This window comes from Anas acuta, chromosome 1, assembly GCF_963932015.1.
Source record: "Anas acuta chromosome 1, bAnaAcu1.1, whole genome shotgun sequence".
Taxonomy (NCBI): domain Eukaryota; kingdom Metazoa; phylum Chordata; class Aves; order Anseriformes; family Anatidae; genus Anas; species Anas acuta.
Genome location: NC_088979.1, coordinates 11,254,036 through 11,266,718, shown reverse-complemented (window position 1 = coordinate 11,266,718; position 12,683 = coordinate 11,254,036). Strand labels below are relative to the sequence as shown.

At 43.2% G+C, this 12,683-nt stretch overlaps 2 protein-coding genes across 2 annotated transcripts in view; one reads left to right on the top strand and one right to left on the bottom strand.

Annotated features, from left to right (window-relative positions):
- Positions 1–12,683, top strand: part of LOC137849633 (high affinity choline transporter 1-like) — a 143,465-nt gene that overhangs the window by 89,464 nt on the left and 41,318 nt on the right. The gene's annotated exons all lie outside the window — the stretch shown is intronic.
- Positions 1–12,683, bottom strand: part of HEPHL1 (hephaestin like 1) — a 39,797-nt gene that overhangs the window by 20,697 nt on the left and 6,417 nt on the right. Inside the window, exons 2-4 of the mRNA XM_068670309.1 lie at positions 3,089–3,333; positions 2,064–2,276; positions 104–283 (exon numbers count right to left, since the gene is read on the bottom strand). Coding sequence (XP_068526410.1) covers positions 104–283; positions 2,064–2,276; positions 3,089–3,333 — 638 coding nt within the window. The remainder of the gene's footprint in view (positions 1–103; positions 284–2,063; positions 2,277–3,088; positions 3,334–12,683) is intronic.

Below are 12,683 nucleotides of genomic sequence, written 5' to 3'. Positions count from 1 at the left end.
CCACAGATAAAGAAGAGATACCGCAAGAGACAGAAAGTCCTAGTGAAAAGAAAAGAGCCTGATCACTGCTGTAGGTCACTATTTGCTCAAGAGTCCTGCTCACCATGCATTCGGTTGCTGGTCTGGAAACCGTCATCGTCTTTGTCAACTGTTGCTGGTTCTAAGCAGAAAGTCTTTATATTCTCATCGAGGTACCAGCTGAAATTTTCATCTACAATGCTAAACATCAGGGCAAAAGCATTAGCAGCACCAGTCCTTTCTATTGAGGTCTCATCTGCAGTTCCTAAATTGCAAACGAAAAGGAAAGTGCTAAAAAGAGCCTTGGAGGGGATTGAATGCAAAAAAAAAATTGACAGTAACTTTGGAGCATTCAAGGACATACAGTGGTCTGCCCATTATCTACAGGGCGAGTTGATTCTCACCTAGTTTTGCTCCTCCAAGACACCTTCACCCCCCCCCCCCAGCCTTTCAGCAGATGGGTGCCTCCAGTAGGCAGCTCATCTCACCTAAATCAAGCTGATATTTAATGATCTGCTGATATGACATAAGCACAAGCAGCTGCCAAAAGCTGTGGTCCCATTTTTTCCATCTTTTTCCCACTGTCCCCAACCCTGCCCGTTGATCAGTATTGGTGTTTGTGTAGCTATGCAGTGAGGCAGATCAGAAGCCTGATCCAGCTGGAAACCAGTGACTTTAGTTTTGTCCAGGAATTAGGGAGAGGCAAGTGGTAGCCCACATTTCTGTTGCATGGAAGCAGCTTGTGGAGCATACCCTCAGAACAGCTGGCTAAATGTGGCTCACTCCTCATAGACTAGTGAGGAAGCCTAGACAATTAACTAGGACAAGTTATTTAAATTTTAGAAACCTTAAGATGGGATGAGTACAATCTATTCAATCTAATTTGATTATTGGTATCTGAGGGACCATTTGGGGGACAACTTGAGATTATAGGAGTGGTGACACTGGTAGTCTCTTATTAACCATTGAGGGATTTATATTTCATCTATTTGTCCTGCCTACCTCTGAACCCTTAAAAACCTTTTGCTTCCCCAGTGTCCTCTGGGATGGAGCCCCAGAGCCTTGCTGTCAGCCCTGTAAGGAGCCACCCACCACCAACAGAGGGAGGAGGCCTAAAGCAGTGGCATTGTGCAGATATCCACCTTGACAAAGTCAAGACCCAAGATGCAGATAAGCTGGCCTTCCAGGCTGGGATTGTTTTGAACATGCTATCTCCTAGCTTCATGCATTATTCTAAAGCTATTGGCTTGGTTTCACATATTCAGGAAGTTCCCCAAGGGAAAAAAGTCTGAGACATCTTAATTGTGAGTAAAGCTGGATGGCATACCTGTCCTCTCCACACTGAAGTCTTTCCTTTTTTCTGAATATATAAAAACTGCTTCTTTATATAAAGTTAGGGCTGGTTTTGTACTGCAGCAGAAACGGGAAAGAGGTGGCAGATTTACACATGTCCCAGGTGGAGAGGGGACAATGGCTCAGCTGACAGAGGGGAGAGAGTTGATACGTGGTTCCAAAATTTTCAGGCTATAAGTACACGAGACAGGCTGTGACCTCAGCTGCTCAGTGCACATTCCCATATGGCTGTGATATAAAACTTATACGCAAAAATCCATAAGGGAAAAAAAAAAAAATGACGAGGAACATTGGGGTTTCAAGTATGTAAATACCAATGCCAAAGTCACCAACCCAGCCCTAATTTCACTTCCTGGGCAATGAGTCCTTCGCTTGTCCTGAAATGATCCCGGTTTTGGAACGTTTATTTTTGGCCTCGTTCATGCCCAGCTGGCCACAGAGCATGCTGCAGTCCCTCCACCAGCCGAGGCAAATCTCTTGTGAAGCTAAAGGGGAGCAGGAAGGGGTTGTCCCAGAGCTACAATACCTACCCTGGGGTGCTCCTGGAATGGCCCAGCTATTCCTTGCCCCTTTTTATGGGCTATGTAGGGATAGACTCTAGACCATCATGTTTATACCTGTAAGCAAAAATGACTGTTAAGATGCCAAGCTTGGCAGAGGGGCTTGCTTTGTCAGTGTTTCTAGCTCAGTACCTTTTTTACAAACCAGCAGTGGCCCAATTAAACCAGATGCAATATCTCTTGGTGTGTCAATGTGAGAATGGTAAATCCAAGTCAAGCAGTTTGAGTCTGCCAAAGTTGGGGAATAATCTTTCCTTACTGGCCATGTGTACGTGTAATTTCCACCAGGAACAACAAAATCGTCCTCTTTGCTTTTACCGCCGGTTCCATCTGGGTAAAGCGCTCCTAATACATTAAAAATAAAAAAATAAAAATAAAAAAGGAAGCTTTTAGCTCCCTCTTAACCGTTTTCCTTAAATCAATGTGTATTTCCTTCTATTTTATCAGAGCTTTCAAAAATAATAACAACACTCACAAACAAAGAATCACTGAGAAATTGTGAAAATTTTCAGAAGTTTTGGTAAAAACAGTCAAAAACTGTTGACAGTTAAAATCAATTACTTATCAGTAGATTAAGCTTTTAAAAGACAGGCTTTAGTTTTTCTATGTCTCTTTACTCTCATCAAACAAACACATACACATTTTGTCAGCTTAAATTATACATCTTCTCACAGAAAACTGATGAGAGTGATAAATGTAGGAAAATCCATACACCTCTAACCAAAATACACACGCATAAGTTTGAGATTCTGAAAATTGTATCATGTATGTTACACACCTATAAAGAGAAAAAAACATTGACTTACAAGAACTCTATCTATTCAACAGGCTAGAAGTAGAGAGAAGGAAGGAAAATACTCCTGTGACTAATAATTCAGGCAAATAATTCAGGGAAAAAAAGACCCACCTAACCTGTTTCAGTGTTGGATTTATCCCAGGCGTCAAAGGTTTGTGGCAAAAGTTTTAAGAAATGAGGATGTTCCTGGTTTTAGTCATCAGTTGCAATTACTGATGGGTTTATGAGAGGGTGATCTAAAGTCCTCTGATGTCAATGGCCAGAACAATAAATACTTGGACCAGCTTTTAGCCCTGACATTTGCTACTCCAGGGGAAATGGAGAAGAAAAGAGAAAGGGGAAAGGGCAAACCAGCTTTTACCTTCAGAGTCCTTGTCATAGAAGACCCCATGTGGATGCACTGAGTATGGACGGGAAGCGAAGTTTTTCAAATGGACAATAAAGACATCCTCTTCTTCTGCCTTCAGGACTGGCCCAAGGAATCCCAGCCAGGCTGCTTTGGGGATTTCCTGGGAGTATGTGTCATCGGTGAATTGCCTAAAAATAGCCTTTTTGTACACACGCCCTATGCGGTTGGCTCCTCTTGTTGCATACACGCTTGCAAACCTGGCATTGAGAAGGGAAAATAATTTAGAGACTAAAAATTCCTTGAAGAGTTGATCAAATAACAGGTGCTTACAGTGCAGATAATAGTTCCCAGGGACAAATCACGTAGCTAGTGGATCTAAGAGTGAGGAGTCAACCTGGACAACGCTATCAGAGTCCAAGTCCCTTCCTGTGCAGTACTTATCCTGCTTGCAGGTACTACACGGGTACTACACAGGTACTATAAACAAGTCTTCACTTGAGGACCAGCCACCCAGGACTTTCTGTACAGTTTTAGTACCTTCTCACTCTTTTGCAAGAGCAAAACCTCACATCTAAATGCATGACTGTGCAGGAGAAGAAAAACAAATTAATTCAAAGTTTTTTTCTAAAGCCAATAAGAGCAATTATAATCAACTAGTTTGGCAACCCATAAGAGTAGCATAAGGTGTTTTTTGCATGAAAGGCATAATTTCTACTTTCCAGAACCCACATTTTATAGCAACTTCAAGTGACAGAGAACCCACCACATGGTCAGTGGCTGACAGGTTGTAGCTATTAAATTCCTGCTCCCTTTGAATCCCGAACTGCATTTGCAGTCTAAAATCATCTAGCTCCATATACCAACAACTGGTTCCCATCATGACCTGTCTCAGATCAAAGAGGCCACACACCATCAGGAATTTATTTTCTAGGCAGACACTTGCACAAGTTTTAATTAATTGATTAAACTGCCTCCTACCTTTCTTCTGGACAAACCAAATGCACTGGCATTCTTTATGCCACAAACCTTCCCTGATGTTCTTTTCTGAAAGCCTTCCAACATTGCTTTATCTCTTTTGAAGTAGTCTGAACGCAAGAATTTCACATAATCTGCAAGTAATAATGCAGTTAAAGGTGGAGGTGCTCCCTGTCAATACTTCTTATAAAACTATAAATTAATTTTGCCCTTTTAACTATAATTTCATACTGGCAACCAATGTTTAGCCCATCTGTCATGATGCTAAATCTTTTTTACTTCTCTCTAGAATACATCTGACAAGTACGATGCACACTCTTCATCCCTAAGTATCCCACATGGTGTCCAAATAACCTCCCTTGCCACAGAACCAGGAGTGGACTGCATGACCAACTTCAACATAGTTGACTGCTCTATGAGTTTTTGCATCCCCTGAAGATTGCTTGAACTTTTACACTTCCTAAAACAAACTCATTAAAAAGTTGAGCTAAGTTTTCCTGATGTATCGCTGGCAGAAACATGGTAATTCCATATTTATATTGAATTTCTGTGACTGATCAGTTCACCTTCTTGAACACATTCTGTTTTGCCGTTTCTGTACACTACCAACAGCATCAGTGTTGGATGTCATGGGAGCTAAAAGGTATAATTTCCTATAATTTCTTCACTATAAGATCCAGTGTTCCCCTTTATCAAGCCATCTCTACCTGACACGGTAACTCACAACATCCCCCAAGCATGGCCTCTCCACCCCTGTGGCCACTGCCTAAACCAGATCACTGAAGTGATAGAAATCTGAAAGCCTCCCAAAAGAATGGTTTTTAATTTGAAAAATGTGGTTTATAATACAGACTCCTCAAGAGCTATTTTGGTACAAATGAAAGCATTGCCAGTGGCATCACTGTGGCAGAAACAGTTGCCTAAAACAGAGAGGAAAGGACAGAAGCTTCTCAGCCTGGTTCATCACCAAACAAAATATGTTAGATAAATACACCGCCAAAAAAATGTTGTTAAGGAGTGAGCTGCCAAGAAGTCTGGATCTTCAGCAAATTAGCAGCTCTGTGGTAACTCTGTGTGCACAGCGAGACCTGGCAAGTCACCCTGTGCTCGCCCAGGAGAAGATACCTTCCACTGCCTGGGGGAAGAGCTGCTACCACAGAGTAGTAGGTGGTGGTAGTAGCAGTGCAGTGTGAACGCCCATGCTGCTTTACCTCATGGCAATGTATTCCTGTGGCTGTGCCCTAATTCGAATTATAAATTGGTGTTTAGAATGGCTTAAAAGAAATTTTCTCTAGGGAAAAATAGTCAAATAGATCCTTTTTTTTTCCACAAAGTAGTTATTTTCAGCATTTTTTTTCCCCAGTTTTATAAACAGCCAAATATTTTACATGAAGCAATGCATTGGCACCTTGCTTCACCCATGATGACAGTGCTTTTATGGCCCTGGCTATCTGGCCAGACAACATTGCATGCTCTCCCATATTCTGCTCTGCAGAACTGTATTCCAGAAAAAACAAATACTTCTTGGCCAGGCATGTTCAGATGCTTGACATGAGTCTAGCTCCTATAAATGCACAGAACGGGGAACTCAAAGCCCATTAAAGTATTGAGGTTCAGGAAATCACCCTGCAGGTTTAGTCACTGCAGGTTTCCTTGGTGCCTAAAGCTGTGCTAACAGGTAAACTTAGCTAGCATCTCTGTTGGGCAGATCTGTGCCCATCTCCTATTCATAGACATCTAGGAGGTAGGAAAAAAAGTATTTTTAATGGCAGCTTTCTGAAATGAGGTCCATTCAAGTAACCCATCCATTCAGAGCTGCAGAGCCCACTGTCTGTATCCTACAGCTAGTCACAAAACAGGTGATGCTCCTCTATGCTGAGCATCAGGGCATGCAAAAGTCATGGAGCCAGCAAGGGATCACAGCACAGAAGCAGAAACTTACTCTCTTGGGTCTGTTTTATGTGTTTTAGTTAACCACAGTCTAAAGAGAAAACAACTAATCAACTCTGGGAGACAAATTTCCACACCCCACGGATGCTCTTACCATTGTGTTCTACACTCAGGCTCATCCATAGCTCCCTTTCCTACCACATCCACACTTTCCAAAGGGCAGAAAAGCTTCCTGCCCAAAAGGCACCAATGATGCCCTGGGACTTTCTTGAAGTGCATACACTTCAGCCTCACTCTTCCTTCTGTCTGGGAATGACAGGATCCCACTTCTGCCTATACAAAGACACGTATTTTCAGCATGCCCTTTTGGTTGCCCTCCACCACCTGAGACCAGAGCACGCTGGTTGTTGTGAGTCCCACTCTAGGTGTCCAGGCTTCCCTATTTCATCCAGGAGGACTTCTGGGGTGCCCACCTCAGTCCTTCTAGTAAGTGGTAGCTCTCTGAAACTCTTTACATGGGTTGCTGTGCTGTACATTACAGTACTTTGCATAAAGACTGCCCACACTAGAACTAACAGTATCAGCCACAGAAATCTCATAGAAAGGATGTACAGGCATTTGTGACTTCTCCTTTGCACCTCCAGATACTGAAAAAATTGGTCACTTCATGTGGGCACACTGCGGGGCTGGTACTTTTACCCAGTGCCTCAGTGCAGCCAGAGGATGTGTCAGAGGGAGCTGGCACAGGCTTGGTCCCATGTCCTCTGCTGCTCCATCTGTGGGACACAGAGGTTTTTCCCCTGTCCCTCTTCTTTCTTTCAGTGAGAGCATCTTCTCAGTGCAAAGTCTCCAATGCTGGTGTTGTACCCAGATGCATCAGTGCATCTCCCACTCCTGGGTTCCTTCCCATCTCCAGAATCCCTCCGAGATTTTCTGTGCTGCAGGATTTCAACTTGCATCTTTGACAAAAGCATTCTCAAAGACCATTGCTTGTCTTCTTCTGATGGTGTCTGCTTCTTTGAGAAGCACTTCACATTTTTAGCCATCTCGTTAAACATTCCCTTCCCCTGCGTCTCCTGCTTTGTTCTTTCCCACTCATTGACTTTCCAATATATTATTGTAGCAGCAACTTCTTCAAATGCTGTATTAGTTAAACATGGCCAGTTCTCTAAATCTGCCTTTGCCTCTTTCTTCTAATGATCAAGATGTGCCTATTCCACTGGGCACCCTGTGCCAAAATGTTTTCTATCTCTCACTTTCCTTTTGTTGCAAGCAGGCTAAATTCCATGTTTCTTCATGCTCTCCTGCTCACTTCAAATTACTTTACCCTCATCGTGCTTTCATGATATCACTGCCTGAACCTCTTCTATCCGTCACGTCTTGTGCAGATGTAAGAGCTGCTCTTCTGAACCTTGACTGTCTCCCTCCAACTCGGTTTTCATCCAGTTCTTCAATGATCAGCCAGTCCTACTCCTTGTAGGGAAGAAGAGCCCTCCATCCCCTGGAGTTGTACCCATGCAAATTTCCTAAGTTCCCTCAGGAATTCTTCAGTGGTCCTTCCTTTTCTTCCTGTAACCAGGCAGTCTTAAGGGTACGTATAGAGGTAAGGGGGCTTGTAAATCAAGGCATAAAAAGATCTTGTTCAGACCAGGAAAACAATACAGATCCTTCTGTTATTTCTCTGCCTGATTTCATTTTTCTCCTAGCGACCATTCCCAGCAGTTCTTAAGCTCCAAGAAAAGATGGCAATGTACATGAGTGGGACAGGGAATTATTAACAGGTGATAAACTCTAATTCCTAAAAAATTGTATTAATGTAATTACAGCAGCCCTTCCATCTGCAGTGATGAACATTAAAACTCTTCCAAATGAGAGAAAGGGTGAAATAAGAGCATTGTGTAGACTCTTCTTCAATGGATTCAAGAACAGACATGAAGATATTCTGCCATCTCGGGGAAGGGTTATGAGTTAAGTTTAATTTTTATACCTGTTCCTTCTATCACACAGAAAATGTACTTTGAATAGATTTTTACCTTTTTTATGTTACCTGTGATCTTTATGAGCAGAGATACAATCTAATAGAGGTTATATTTTTCCTAAGGTGCTTATGTGAGTACCCCGTTACAGTGTACATGAAGACAGCTACACATCGTGCAGAGCAAAGCAAACACTACAGGACACAGAGCCAGATCCCTCACTGATATAATTCTGAAGCTTGCTGAATTGGTTTGTCATCATAATCACCACTGAAAAATAAACATACTTCCAACAACTACCAGATGAGGAGTCTTGAATTTTCTCCTGCGGTTAACGTGCCCAACAGCTGCTGCATGTTCCTGGGTGCAACCGTAGGTAAACCCAAATTTTCTTTTCCTGTTATTGCTCCACCAAAGTCCCATAGGTTTTGCAACAGCAGTCATTTATGCAAATACTCTTACGTGTTTGTTCCCCAAAATCTGTTGGTGAAACCTTATTCGCTACCCTCTTTGCATACTCTATGTCTGAATTTACCATACTTTTTTTCCCTAAAAATTCTCCAGTTTTCTCATGGCTGGAGTAAACTACAACAGTGCCCATGGTTCTCCTGTCATTTTAACCCCTGGGTTATGCAACGTACTCAGAGTAACCCTCTGCCAGACCGTGGCTCCCACAGAATGGCCAAAGCAATGTCTGTGCCAGAGGGGTGGCCGGTGGAGGGGGACCAGCAGTACCAGCTCACTTGTGTAGGTGGTGCCCTGACCACACACCATCAAACAAGATGAGTTGTGTGTCCTCAAACGACAGAAGCACAATGTCCTCAGAAAACACTTGAGACCTTTTCTGACCCACAATGGCAACTGAAGAGGTCAGTAAAACCCAAAAACACTCTAAATGAGGCTCTGAAGTGTCACTGGTTAAGTGTGGATATAATGGTTTCTCTCCTAGGATGAACTTCTTCCACTGAAGTCAGTGACAAGGATTTCACCTTACGTGCCCTTCTGGTGCTGACCCTTCCCACAGTGATGTTCTCTGCTGACGCAATTGGGTCATTTGGCCGCATAATTACTCAGCCATTAGTTTAGCATCTGTGATGACAGTTTTACCGTCATTTATCTGGGTGGGATCTCCTTGTAGGCAAGTTGCACAAACTGTGTTTGATGCTGCGGTAACAAAAACTACCCGTTAGTGTTGGTGGGTGCAAGATTTAGCCCAGATAAATGTAACTTTGGTGGCCTAAGGAGAGGGGATGAGTGGTTACATCAGGCAAACTTAATAACATCTACCACCAGCAGAGCAAGATTTAAGTGCCCATCATATAAACTAGCACTAAAATTAATTTAAAAGGATTATCAACCAAACTTTAATCCTGAGGGCTGAGCCACAATAGGGAGGGAAAGACTAATGTATGTCAAGCCACAACACCCAAGTACATTTTTATTTTGAAAGGCCATTGCTTCTGTGGCCATTAAAGCGAGCAGGCAGTGTCTGAGCTCACCCTCCTGCTGCAGCAACATCCATGTCCTAACCCACGACATCTCACAGGGCTCTGCAGCACGTCCAGCAGCACTGGCAAGTCCCTGCATCCTGCACGGCCAGTCCACCATGTGAATGTGGTAAACCAATGTCAACCCTTCCACCAGTTACATCAGGTGGGAGGGGATGACAAAAACCTTCCCACCTGTATTCAGTGGCTGTAATTTGGATGTATCTTTATTTTCCAAAGTCCTGTGGGTTTCAGAAAATGCCAGCTTGATGTTTGAAGGAAGAACTGAGAGTGAAATGTTTTAGTCCCGTTTGCAACAATCCAAATTATGAAAATCAGTGGAACAGCTCGAGGCTTCAAGCAGACTAGAGAAAGGGCAGAGGTGAGCAGCCTCATTATTGTCTTTACATGAGAAGCACTGATGCGCAGTGAGATACTTGCTCCATGCAAGCAGCAGGCTGGCCCTTGAGCACGGCAGCAACACAAATCATCATCAAAATTAACATCCGAGCAGGATAGTTACGCTAACACGGGGCTGCGTTCGGGTTAATCAGCTCTGACGAGAGGCAGACTTTTCACCTCACGCCCAGGGAGGTGCTGAGGCAGCTCCACAGCTTCTGGCTGGGCAGGCAGCTCACTCAGCGCCAGCACAGCAGGAACCGAGCAGCCTTGTGCCAGAGCCCACTCCCTGAGCTCAGCCCCATGCCTCAGCTGCCGAGGTCTGCTTTCTGTAAAGCAGCCTCATCGCTGCTAAGAACCAAAAGCTGAGGAATATGTTATCAGCTTTGGCACAGCAACATCAAAATCGTCTTTTGAATCTCACTATCTGATCCAGGTAATGTAACACTTTCCATTACACAATTGCTAATTCAGCATTTTTATTAAGGAGCAAAGAATAAGTGGTTTTGATTGTATCTCTGTGGGCTAGCTGGAATCAAAGGGAACATTCCTTTTTGTATATGCACCTGCCCTTTTAAAGATAATCAGTTTATATGCAAGCTCTTTATCTGCACTTCCCTATCAATTAAACTGGGATTGTGTCCCATCAGACGGATGTTGCGAGGATGCATCACAAGGTGAGAAGTGCTCAGCTCAGCGAGCCCGAGCGTTGCTGCTTGTTGAACGCAGCTGCCTCAAAATGCATCCCTGCCCTTACCTAGGAGCTGATCCTTAAACTTCATTAGTGGAATTGCATTTTTCTTACTATCCACAGGAACCAACTAGTTAGCTGACAGGTCAACCATTGGTTTAAATTTACATTAGAGTTCTTTACATTAGAGTTGCTTTAAATTTACATTAGAGTCCACATTAAAGAGCTAAATATTCAGCATAACTATAATTGGTTCACAATTTAGTCCACATACCTATGAAGAGAGACTATTATTCCAGAATACAGCAGGTTCATTCTGTCTTAACACACTTTGAAAATGGAGTAAACTATTTACAGGAATGGTTTTATTATTCTGCAGTAGAAGGCTTCGCGTGGGGAGTTAGCTCATCACAAACAGCTCCCAAACTTTGAATGTATAGTCTGCCTTGAAATACAGATTACATTTCCTCTGTGGGTAATCCCTCTGGAATTAACATTCTCCGATGATTACATTACAACACTAACTGAAGACATAAGCTATCATCTCTCCCTATCATGCCAAGAACAAGGCATTACATTAAGGTCTCAGTACCTTGATGTTAATACCTAAAGCCAGTACCTCTCTTACTTGAAGGTAAATGTGCCACTTGGTGTTCGGGGAGCTCAAAGTGCAGGTACTTAAAAGTATGTTTTACAGAACAGGTTCCATGTTTTTCTCTAGTATCAAGGAAGATTTACAGAAAATAGCTCTTCACATAAAGCTCATCTCTTTCCAGTGAGAGATCTTCCAGTTTAGGGAGGAGAGAAAGTTATCCTCTGGCAAAAAGAGTAGGGAAGTGAGAAACACCAGTGTTCAACACAGGGGAATAACCTTTCCAGCAATGTTATTCATGGGCTAGGAATGAAATATTACCTTGTATTCTACCTAAAAGGGTAACACCTGTTGACTTGGATGCTACCTGGGTCCTCCAGTTGTTGCATAAGCATAAGACTTTATTAAAAAATAAAACTCCTTCTTCTCTCCTTCTTGTGGCAAAAACTCTTCATTTATTAAATCTGACTGATAGTGATTCTGAAATTACCAACCACTAGAGAAAAGTCCTGCTTCTGCCTAAAGCAACAGAAAGGACATTTCCATTTATAACTCCAGGACACAGCACAGAGCTCTCAATGTGCCTTCAGACACCAGAACCTCCTCCCTCCCCCAAAGCTCCCATCCCAACCCCAAGTCTAGACTCAGAGGAAGGACCCCTAAACTATCCCTGGGATGTCAAAGATACTTGACAAATAGTAAAAATACTCCCAGGAGTGTTTGAAGGCCACAGTGTAGAGAGGCACTGAGGGTTTGTGCCATCTCCACCTGATGTCCAGGGAAGCTGTCCTGGCACGGCAGCGATACGGAGCCAACACCAGCAATGAGGGCACAAGGACAGGTGCCTGTCTGCCTGTTTTCCTCTGGCCAAGGCATGATTCATCATGGAGCTTACCTACACACTCCATTTTCAGCACAGGACTTCAATGTCATCATTGACAGCTGTACATTTAAGCACCTGCCTAAACAGATGTCCTAAACTGAAGTCTCCACAGCCGCATACGTTGCAGGAGCATATGGATAATCGCCTTGAATTTCATTCATAGGCGCTATACACATCTGAATTTTACAAAGTCATACCAAACCCCCAATTTCTATCATCTCACCAACAGCAAAGTCACAGGTGCTTGTCTGTCAAATGCTCCTCTGCGTCTCATTGCAGAGATTTGTGTTTGATTGCGGTGAAATTGCAATTTCATTTTGGACAACATGTCCCAGAAATTCCTGCCTCTCCATGAAACACACACACAGGGGATTTTTAACCCCCTTTTGAATGTGTTCTAAAATCTGTCTTTTATGTTGCCCGTAGAAATTGTGGAGTTTCCTTCTTCAGAGATCTTCAAAAGCTGCCTGGACATGGTGCTGGGCACTCTGCTCTGGGTGTCCCCGCTTGAGCAGGGGTTGGACCAGATGGACCGAGAGGTCCCTTCCTGCCTTAGCCATGCTGTGATCCTGTAATCCACTACAATTCTTTGACAATTCTTTGGCAAATATCAGCTCCTTAGCATCACCTTCAAATACAAAATAGCTATTACATGGCCTAATTAAGTAATGGAAATAAGTCAAACAAATTCTCCTCTTGCCTAGGAGCTGAAAT